General features: G+C 35.0%; 1 protein-coding gene across 1 annotated transcript; it reads right to left on the bottom strand.

Moving 5' to 3' along the window:
* Positions 1-4,007: 4,007 nt before the first annotated feature.
* On the bottom strand, positions 4,008-9,952 carry LOC120518275 (vomeronasal type-2 receptor 26-like). The gene is made up of 3 exons (XM_039740956.1): positions 9,836-9,952; positions 9,342-9,465; positions 4,008-5,084 (listed from the first exon to the last, which is right to left on the bottom strand). The coding sequence occupies exons 1-3, from the start codon at positions 9,857-9,859 to the stop codon at positions 4,171-4,173; spliced, it is 1,062 nt and encodes a 353-aa protein (XP_039596890.1). The 5' UTR covers positions 9,860-9,952; the 3' UTR covers positions 4,008-4,170.
* Between the last annotated feature and the right edge of the window lie 1,858 nt (positions 9,953-11,810).

Raw genomic sequence — 11,810 nt, 5'->3', positions numbered from 1 at the left:
TGGCCATCTGATAGTCAGTTAACAATGGTGGGCCAGCACAAACATCTCAACCTCTCTCAATTAACAACATGAGGCTGCACATTCCTCTTGATTTAAAGGGACAAAGCACAGAGAAAAAGTACATTTTCATGTAAAGTTCATTTAAAAAATCACAATCTTTATGATACATTAGATTAAAATGATTGTTACTGTTATTATTGTAAATGTTGTTCATTTCAAGTGCATAAAGAGGCCGTGAAGTCTTTGGAAAGTATATAGAAAGTAGTAAAGATAATAGGTACACATCGGTAGAATAGTATCTGAAGCTTAATTGTCTCTCTGTAACTCATTTTACAACTACATAGAAAATGCTGTAACAAAAGAGTTGATAAATGTCATTCCTTATGCGCCCAGCTTTTTCTAATAACTGAATTAATCCAGCAGTCACCAAAGTATGTGAAATACCTAGTCAGAGGCTGGACAGTATTTGTAAAGAAAGGCTCATTGCTGTTCAAAGTTCAGAATAGAGCACAAGCTTTATATAATACATATTGTATCATAATCTAATATTTGGATAATTGCAAGATGAAAATTTGATGTCTAGCCCAGTTATGCTCTCATCCAGTCGCAGCCATCTAGTCATCTTGTCCCACAGAACAAAACCTTGAACTCTAGCTTATCGGGTTTCATCAAACTGCTAATCTTTGCATTTCTGAGGTTACTCTGTAGCAATTCAAAATCTTTATTTTAACAAACTCATAGTCAGCGGCAACTCTGACACAACTACCCTGTTGCATTTAAATCCTTGGGTTCCCTCGGTTTTAATGTTAAAAATTTGTACTAAACATACAGTATTATGAAATGCAATTTTAACATCAGATAAGAAGTAATGAACAGCCAAATATAAAATATTTGAAAGGTTATGATTACAAAATTATGATTGTCCTCAGTCATCTCTCCTTTGAATTTGGTGCATTATACAAAACAATAGATTGCCTAAGTTCAGAGAAATGTGTCCATTTAAACACCTGATTCAGTGATAATGTGTAGGGCTTCTAAACATACTTTATGAAAATGACAAACTAACATTATAGTGAACATTTCTATATTCTTCTGCTTTTATTTCTTTAACATTTGGTTTAATTGGTCATGTCTGTGAGTGTTATTCCCATTTTAATTACATCCATCCATCCTTTATCCAACCTGCTATATCCTAACACAGGGTTACGGGGGTCTGCTGGAGCCAATCCCAGTCAACACAGGGCGCAAGGCAGGAAACAAACCCGGCCAGGGCACCAGCCCACTGCAGGGCGCACACACACACACCCACACCCACACACCAAGCACACACTAGGGACAATTTAGAATCGCCAATGCACCTAACCTGCATGCCTTTGGACTGTGGGAGGAAACCCATGCAGACACGGGGAGAACATGCAAACTCCATGCAGGGAAGTGAACCCAATAAGCGAACCCAGATCTTCTAACTGCGATGCAGCAGCGCTACCACTGCGCCACCGTGCCGTCCATTTTAATTACATATTTTTATTTATTTCTTTTGCTTTGTTTTTAAAATAGATGACAGGGCACATGACAATTATTTCAAATGAATATTCTGTTAAATTCAAGGTTAGTCTTTCTAACTGCACCATTTATCCATTGATTTTTTTTCTCTTTCAGGATGCTTTCTATTTGGCCATAGGCATTTTGCAATACTACTAAATGTTGAAAGATGCTGATGTACAGTATACAAATATTAGACCTGATTTCATATAAGCATGAACACTATAGGCATAAAGACAGTGTAAAAGTAAAGATATTTAGGATTGTGGACAATTAAAAAAATATATACGGTGAACATGAATAATTTAGTCTGTTTTTAAAAATGTGCAATCTCCACATGAAGTAAGTAGTACTAGCGGCTGTACCCAAATAAATGTCTTTAATTTCAAAAGAAACCAAGAACAAGTTGAATAGTTTTCATTGTTGTTGCTGTTATTTTAATAAGCTGAGTAATTAAAGTTATGTCTTTTATTTTTATTATTAATGTTTATTCTTTAAAGACTTTTAAAGAGTGCGCAACAGTTAGCAAAAAGAATTAAAGTTAATCAGCAATTAAATCTTATTCATTTCTTTATATGAAATCATTTATTTGTGTTTACAAAATAGACAGAAATTGATTAGCAATATTTTTTCCCCGGGAAATGTATAGAATTGTCACTGTTTTTCCCAATAATACTCTTTTGCATGTTGTGTTCATGCAGTAATAAAATTCCGTAATATTTGGAAGCAAATATTCAAAATAGTAATCCAAAGTTAGAAGGGACTGAATGTGAAAATAATAACTAAACCATTGAAATTCAAGTTCATGTGAAAAATGAAATGCTCTTTCTCTACTGAGGAAATGGGGGGGCAAAAATAAAATGTGGAAATTTTAACCTGGATTATTGTAAAAGAAGCAATAGTTGTGCTCTGATGACAGGGAGTGTATGCCATTACTATCTGGTAATATAGCTCATGAAATATGTTGGCATTACAACTGGTTTTGCCAGAACACAAAAGATGCAGAATGCAAAAAGTCAGATGTCTCGGTATATATGATCACTGTGATGAAAGTTAGTGAACAGGACAGTAGCAAAAAGCAGTGTCTATCCAAGTATTGAAAGAGCCATTATAATCAATAAACCACTTGGGAGATTATGATGATTTGTAAATTCTGTGTTATAAAGTTCATCACTGCACATTCTCCTGTTATTTAAGCCAGCACAGTTGATATAAAAAGGAATACTCCATCTGCCATAGCAATGACCATTTTTCTCTCCAAAATTCCTCACTACTAAAAGTAATGTGTAGCATAATGTAGTGCTATTAAATTAAATCATTACACCTTTGTGAAAAAAGCCCTTCTAAAATTAATAATGAAAAAAAAAAGAAAGGTGCATGTGGGGTCAACTTTGTGTGAATTCAAGTACAAAAATATCTGTACGGCTAAAAACAGGAAAAAGTATAACTAACCCCACACACTACACAATTTACTTTTTAAAATCCCAGGCTATTTATAAATGCATATGAGTGAACAACACGTAAAACAACCAATATGAACCATGCTAATCAAGTTTATTCATATACAATCATGATGCTGCAGAACTTCACTGGTTTGCCACCCTTCTGCGTGCACAAGAGCATGAGTGGCATTATAGTGCCTTACCTCCGGGGTTTAGGAAAGATGTAAGGTGCCAGGGTCTGAGCAAGTAACCACTAGCACCTGGCACATATAATGTTATGATTTCTGTTACAATGAATAAAACAAGCCATGTGAAATATTGAGGATTAAAGCAGATAACTTACCAATAAGCAAGTCAGCACCATAATATCTGCCAAATCTAATTTGCTTCTTAATAAACGAATTATGGGTTGACCCAGGTCACTGACCCACGATGTTTGTAAGTCTGTCTTGCCATCACAGATGATTTGGGCATTAATGGAATGTCATTGCTTAACGAAAGCTGCTTCACTCTCGCTAGGTGTCTTTATTACAATGCTCAGATTACATTAGGAAAACCAGACACTGCTTCAACTTGCATTTTTATGTTGGCAAAAACATGTTATGTTTCATGTATGTACACTTACCCCATATGAAAACTAAATGTCACACCTTTTTGGTTAGTTAATGGCTCCCAGGATAGCAAGCCTGATGGACTGAATCTTATCTGAGAAATTATAGATCTGTTGGGGAGTTTCCCCAAGAAGTAACAACAGTTAGCCGATTAAAACCAATGAAAAAACAAAAATCCAAAAACAGCTCAGTTATTTGAATTATTACATGAGTGAGTCATCATTAAGTTGGTCTGACTGCACTTCCCTAGCATTTCTTACAATGCAGATATGTACAACATTATTTGCACTGCTTATATTATTGTTATTGTAAAAAGCTGAATAATAAAAGCAAAAAAAAAAAAATGCTGAGATCTTTTACTTTTTTACACTACTAAGGTTTATTCTTTGAAGACATTTAAAAAGTGCACAAAGTATTTACCAAATTCCAGAAGCAAAGCTGATCCACACTTTACAACATCCTATATAAAACTGTCATTTTTAAAAGAAAAAAAATACACAGAAATAAATTAGAAGTGACAGTTTTTCTTTTCTTTTATACAAACATATGGGCAGCTGTAGAAATTGTATTTTTTCTTAAAGTGACTTTGTGGGCATTTTTCCCATTAGATGCTTTCTGGTATTTTCTTCAGGCTTTAATAATATGACATAACATTTAGGGAAAAATATACAGAAGAGTAATCCAAAACTAGAAGCCAGTATTGCAAATATTTCAACTGCTACTGTGTATTTGCCAGGTGAGCTGATATAAGCGGGGATGAAAGTGATCCAGACGGAGCAGAATATCAGCATGCTGAAAGTAATAAGCTGAGCTTCGTTGAAGTTATCAGGAAGTTTACGAGCAAGGAAGGCAAGGACGAAGCACACTGATGACAGAAATCCAATGTAACCGAGCACAGTACAAAATGCTACTATGGACCCTACCTCACATTCTAAGATAATTTTTTCTTTGTATGACGTAAAATTTTTATGAGGAAATGGGGGTGATAACAATAACCAAAACATGCAAATTATGACCTGGGTTAATGTGAAAGAAGCAACGCTCATTCTCTGTTGACAGGGCCCAAACCACTTCATGACATTACTGCCTGGTAGTGTGGCTCTGAAAGCCATTAACACCACAACTGTTTTTGCCAGAATACAAGAGATGCAGAGTGCAAAGGTGACCCCAAAAACCGTGTGTCGCAGCATACATGACCAGCCTGATGGCTGACCAATAAAAGTAAGTGAGCAAAGGAAACAAAGGATTAAGGAGAACAGCAGAAGAAAGCTGAGTTCTGAATTGTTGGCTCTCACAACTGGAGTATCCCGGTAAAGGATGAAAATGACTGCAACACAGATGGTTGCTATAGTTCCTAATAAAGAAAACAGGACAAGTAATGAGCCCATGATCTCCTCAAAGGACAGGAATTCAGTATCTTTCAAGATGCATTGATTTTTGTCTTGACTGGACCTGTAGTCGAGAGGGCAGCTCATACAGTGAAGTGAATCTGCAAAACAAGACAAAAATTGGGCATAGGACATTTACACAAGTTAGCCAAAATCATTTAATGTGTTATTAATGGCAATCATGAAGATATAGGAGATTATTTAGAAAAAGAGACTAAAATACTGATTTAAAGAATATGAATTCAGAGATAAGGTGTTACAGTTTAAATGTGATTTTTATACTACTGTATTTAGTAGTGACTGCCTTTGTTAGAGCTGAGCAATTTAATATACAAAGCTTGGTGTTTTGTGTGTGTTTGTTCTTTATAGAATTCCACACCCTTGGTCCAATCTCAGCATAATTTTGCACACATATCCTACTTTATCAGGAAGAGACTGTAGGCTGCTATACTTTGGAATCTAACATTTTGAGTCGGGGGGGGGAACCTTTTTTTCTTCATCTTTTATTACAGTTTTAAACCTAGTGCTAAATGACCGTTCATAGCAATTAAGAAACCAGAACAAAGTAAAGGCAGACTAGCAGACAAAAGGATCAGGGCCTAAAATTGCTTACCCTGGAAATGCTATTTCTAGCTGATTATATATGTCCCAAATTGTTGAGATTCTCATTCTTTCATGGAGTGACAGCCCTCTAGACTAGCAAAGAAACCTCATTTCTGCCACATGTATTTGTGAACTGATTCATTTGATGATATGAACAGGGATGTGCGGTGAGGGGAGGCAGGTGAAAAAACTAATAACAACATAAAATAAATGTGTCTACTGATCTGTGCTATAAATTTGTTTTCTGTATGATTCCAATAATTTTGATCATTTTTATAATCAAAATCGCTGAATTGGCACATTTCCTGTTCATATACAGGGGAGAAACGCAAGGTGCAGCAGTGATGAGCCTCACCTCACCTCAGACTATGCTGTCCCTCACACACTCGGTTGATGCATGCAATTGGCGTGTGCCCGTTGCTGTCTCTCTATATAATGTTTGCAGACACATTTATTATACACCCTGACTGTCCACAGTCTGGCTAATATCTTTAATGAATGTGTGCGACATATTTAGTCTTGCTGATTAGACATAAAACTGGAGTGGAAACGCACAAGTTGAGGCAGACAGTATCGCACCGCACCGAAGGGGATAGATGTGAGCCAAACAGGTGCTCGTTGCTGCTGTTCTTTTAAGCAGGGGCTCTAGGCGCCAAGAAGTTAGGGATATCAAAGTCAAGTGCACTGCAGAGATCCATTTATTTTTAATTTTTGTTCTTAAGGTTATTAAAACTAAAGGAAAATAAGGAGGACTATTACAAGAAAGTGACAGAGATTTTTGTGGAGAAGGATAGGCGCATGGACTTAATTTACAAATAAAAGTTAAGACCATAAATGGTTTTCAATTTTATAAAAAAATGGGATCAAACTAAGAAAAAAAAAACAATCCAATTATCCATTATCCAACCCGCTATATCCTAACTACTGGATCTGCTGAAGCCAATCCCAGCCAACACATGACGCAAGGCAGGAAACAAACCCCAGGCAGGACACCAGCCCACTGCAGGGCATGCACACGCACACACACACACAAAGCACACACACTAGGGACAATTTAGAATTGCCAATGCACCTAACCTGCATGTCTTTGGACTCTGGGAGGAAACCGGAATACCCAGAGGAAACCGACGCAGACACGGGGACAATCCAATAAATAACCTTAAATAAAATATTCTTTTGTTTTTCTTGTTATTCTTTTGTTGAAAAGTCTTTATTAAAATTGATTAAAGAAACAGAATTAAAAGCTTTTAAAACCAACTAAATATTTCAATTAAGGTCAAAATTTAAATCAATCGTTTTTTTACACCACTCAATAATTTCATTTGTATGAGTAAGAATTGTGGAATTGCAACGGCAAGTTTAGAACACATGGAGGGTGCAGAGCCAATGCGCTCTATCTGCTCTCTCTCGCCGCTATAAAGGTAATGTTCTTTCTTAGCCAAATATGAACCTTACCTGTATGTTTGTAAAGAATGTTGATGAGATGAAACATAACCAGTAGTGAATGTGCATGCTGCCAATTGAATAATTAATAAGCTATTCTTTTGGGTTCATTTATTTGTAAATTTGACTCTGAAGGAGTCAGTGCCTCACCAGTCATGAACCTCACCCCAAGTCACTGGATATGAAGACTGGCTTTGGAAACTTGTAAATGATTATTTCATATTTACCTTTTCTTTGTCTTTACTGCTCACTACAGTGAACAGGGCAGTGGGTAATTCAATCTGTATAAAATGAAATTTTATTTGTCCGCTTAAATAATTTCTCCAATGTGAAATGTTATTGCCGCCATGAATTTAACTGCTTATAAGTTCTAAGCCAATTTATGCTCTAGAAGTCTCCAAAGAACAGCTAGAAAAAAAACTTGAGAACTTTGGAAAGATCAAGGCAATGTTCTGAAGTAACTCCCATGAAAATGTTTTGAACTGAGCAATTCATTATAGGAATTGAAGCAGTTCACCATGGAGAGGTGGGACAAAATGCCTCCAATAATCAAATCAATAATTCTATGAAAAGCTTTGCAGCATTATTGCAGCTGAAGCTAGTCCCATGAGTTGCTAAATCAACAACGACAAACACGTTTTCTAAAAAGGGAGTTGGATGTCAGATTTTAATATATTTAATAAGTAGTTAAAATAGGGATCGTCAATAGTCTGGTACCTTATCTGGACTGGCTCTTGTCTTGTGCACATTATGCTGGCATAACTAGCACTGGCCTCTTTTGTCCTGAATTTGATTAAGAATGAAAGAATTAAAAATTGCTATTATTTGTTAGGCTTGCATTAATTCTTAAAATTTAGAATTAAATGTTATAGTTTCAAATTATGTACAAATTACTAAACTCTAAAATAGTGTAAATGATTTTTCTTAAAACTGTTAAAAAAAAGCATTGAAGCAAAATAGACTACTGGCTTTGTATTGTGCGTGTCCTGGCAATCCTGTAAGATCTTTATTTCTTTAATTATTAAATTACTAAATCACAAGGTTTTATATGCTGTAATTGGATAAGCTGCTGTTCTTATTAAATATTAATTTCATTCTTTATTTTTTGACAGTTCCTGCCTAGCCCTTAGTAATGCTGCAATAGGCCCAACATGGCAGTAAGATGGGACTGACTACATTAAGAACCCAACAGCACCTGACCCAAGGTTCATGTTTACCTATGTTCTGTGTTTGATGTAGCGATTCCACATTTATTCACATTGGTAGCTGTAAATTTGTTTGGATTAATGAATGTGTTTATGTGTGTAAATGCCGCTTGGGATGAACCTGAATACTGTTCATGATTGGTTCCTGTTTTGAAGTTACATCATACATACTTATATACAGTAACTACTTTTAAATTATGAAATTGACAATCTGTTAACCAAAAAATATATGTAACTATTATTTATGCTTTGCGGCCTCAACCACTATAACCTATCGCCCAAGGGGTGGAACGAAAGTGTTAGATTCGTCAAACATTTTGATCTCTGGTTTTCGACGGATCTCGACATTTTGGTATCCCCTGATTCCTATAACATCCATATCATGAAGATGGGTGTGTGTCTGTGTGTGTCACAGTTTAGAACTAAAATGGCTGGATGGAAAAATGCCAAACTCAAAACTTAAGCCTACTATGAGATGGTGATATGCTGAATAGTTTTAGAGTCAAACCATGCAAAAGAAAGAGACACTCTAGACGAACCCTATACTGTAATTCTGCAATTAATTATGAATTCCTTTTGTCAATTGCTATCATATTGACCAATTTTATAATCATAAAGATCAGCATCAGAGTGCTAAATAATTACTGAAATGTTATAGAATATTTCAGGTAACTTGGTTCCTAGTGCACAAAGCCTGCTGACACTCATATCCAAATTTATTTTTAATTATATGAGCAGTATAGTATTCACTGGGAAATATCTGTTGTTCTTATGAATTTACTGTACCTCAGACTCACTACTTTTTTCCCACTACCTGGAACCACACAGTGGATTCAGATCCTGCCCTCCAGTTATTGTCTGTGTGGATTTTGAAACATCTTTTGTGTGTATATGTGTGTATGTTTTTTTTTTTTAATCACTGTGGGTAATTTGTGAGTTTAAATTGGCTTTGTATGTGTTATTGAGACCTGATGTTGGCTGGCACCCTTTCCCAGGCTATTTCCTGTCTTACTAAGATAGACTCAAGTATCCCAAAACACTGCATTTTGTGAAGACATTTTGAAAATGTTATGTAATTGTTAAAAATGCAAATATTTTTCTACTTACCAGTCTGATTGCTTATTTCACCTTCAGCACAAGGAATGCAGTCAAAGCAACAAACGTGTTGTCCTTTTTTAACTGCTTTACGAGTACCAGGCAGACAACTTTCCGTACATACATGTTTAGGTACCTCATAGAAAGACAGAAATTAAACATTTAAATACAGTTAACAAAAAAAATTAAATAAGCTTCAGAAACTGTAAACACTCTTCTTTACTGGAAACAAAATATGCTAAACAAACTATCAAAATCTGGTACAAACAGAAAAAAAAACAATTGAGACAGCAGATTAACTATACTAATTCCTGTCATCATTTTAAACAGTTCAATCATGCTACCTCTTAATCTTAGTTTGTTTAAACTGAGTAATGTTCACCTCATCTAATTTTTTGTCATAGCTCATACTTCTCAATTCTGGAATCAGCCTTCTTGCTTTTCTTTGGATATTTTTCATAACATAGAGACCAAAACCGTATGCAGTACTCTAGATGAGACCTCACCTGTGTGTTATGAAATTTAGGCATAACTTTCCTTGACTTGTATTCTGCACATCATGCTATTTAACCTAGCACTCTATTAGCCTACCTAATGGCTTCTGTACACTAGACTAGTGTTTCCCAAACTTGGTCCTGGGGACCCCCTGTGGCTTTAGGTTTTTGTTCCAACCACATTCCTAATCATAGACAACACCTGATAACACTGAGCTCATTTAATTAGCTGTTTTTTTTTCTTTTATTTGACATTCAGAAAAGCACAGCAGCATGACTTTTACATTTATAAGACATTTACTACTATATCTGCTTTTGCTATAGATTTCAATGCTTAACTCTGTTTTGTTGATTTCATTATACTTTGCCCTTTCTCTATGCAGTTTTTCAACCTTCATTGTATCTTAATAATGACAATTTAAAACGAGCACATCAGACACCCAGGCAAACAACACTGAATAATCAAAGGCTGCAACTACTTTAGGGTCAGACCCACTAATTAGTAAATAATGGATTAATTAAACAATTAGAACATCTTGAAAAATAAAATGAAAATAAAGATGAAAATACTACTCAAAAAAAACCCCATTATTTCTATATAACTGCTTGGTACATTTTAATATTTGTTTTTGTTAGCAAACTTAGTTTTCTAATTTCTATATTGTTTCCTAAACACAGAACTTAGGAAATATTAGTTCACTTAATTAGCCCAGGAGTTCAATTAAAAACAGAAGCTGGTTGGAACAAATCCTGCAGCCACAGGGGATCCCCAGGACTGAGACAGTGCCGAGTTCACTTCAACTATTAGGTCCTTCTAATAAAGTGTACCCTCATAATTCACACCTCCCATTTTTTTGTTCAAATCTAACATTTTTAAATCCTGTGTGTAATACTTTTCATTTATTTACATTAATTAGCATGTGCCACAAATCTGAACCTGTATTCTGCCCAGGTCCTTTTATAATGTTTGAGGTGATTCTGCATTATCTGTCATTCTTCTCCATGAGCATTCAGTTTTAAAATCCTGCTAATAGCATGTTAATCTTACCTGGCTGTGACCTCCTGCCCAGACAATGCTCACATTATTCATCTGAATTCTTTTTCCATATGGTAAAGATGGATCATAGAGACCAACTGCTACAAATTTTATGAGTCCCCTTTCATCGGGCTGCCAGTTTACCACTTCATACTTTGGTACTGGATCACCATATGCATCAAAATAAACATTGTCTCCATAGACTGTTGTAAAATTAACGTTTTTAAGATAGTGTAAAACCTGCAGAAATATGTTAATATTAGAATTTTCACATTAGCACAGTGATCAGCACTTTAGCCTTACACTTTAGCTCAGGGATTTTAATTTGACTTGTCTGGGGTACATGTGTCTCTAAGTTATTTCTACAGAGCTCCAGTGTGCAGCTGTTTGTTTCTGTGTGCTGCTTAATCCCACCTTTTAGATGAAGTCTTTTTAATTCTATGCACTTTTAATGTTCTAATTCCAGCATATAAAATATTACTAATAATATGAAATTTCTTTTACGGTAAGTGTCATTAGAATGTTTTGTGCACTGGACTGAACACTATTTCTCAATGCTTCAATGATTAAAAATGATGGATTTTTCTCAAATATTTTTGAAACAAACATTTAAAAATGAATTTATAACTGTGACAAAATTAGCTTTTGCTTCCCTTGTCAGTTTCACACCTCACTGTTTATTAGAAGAAGAAAAAAATGAAAGCTCTGAAAGCAGCTACTTAAAAGATAATTTCGGCATTTTTGATGTTGAAGGTTTTTTTACACAATTGTGGTATACTCTATATTAATATTTTGAGATATTGCATTCTAATGTGAAGCAAATTTTATAACATTTTTAAAAATAATTTGCCATTGTATTTTATAATGGAGATAATAGGTACCTGAATAAAATTGTAAACAAAGAGCTAAAACTTGTCCATATTTCAAGCCAAAAATGTTACGTTAATATGC

Source organism: Polypterus senegalus, chromosome 1, assembly GCF_016835505.1.
Source record: "Polypterus senegalus isolate Bchr_013 chromosome 1, ASM1683550v1, whole genome shotgun sequence".
Taxonomy (NCBI): Eukaryota; Metazoa; Chordata; class Cladistia; order Polypteriformes; family Polypteridae; genus Polypterus; species Polypterus senegalus.
This window is presented reverse-complemented; position numbering and strand designations above follow the sequence as displayed.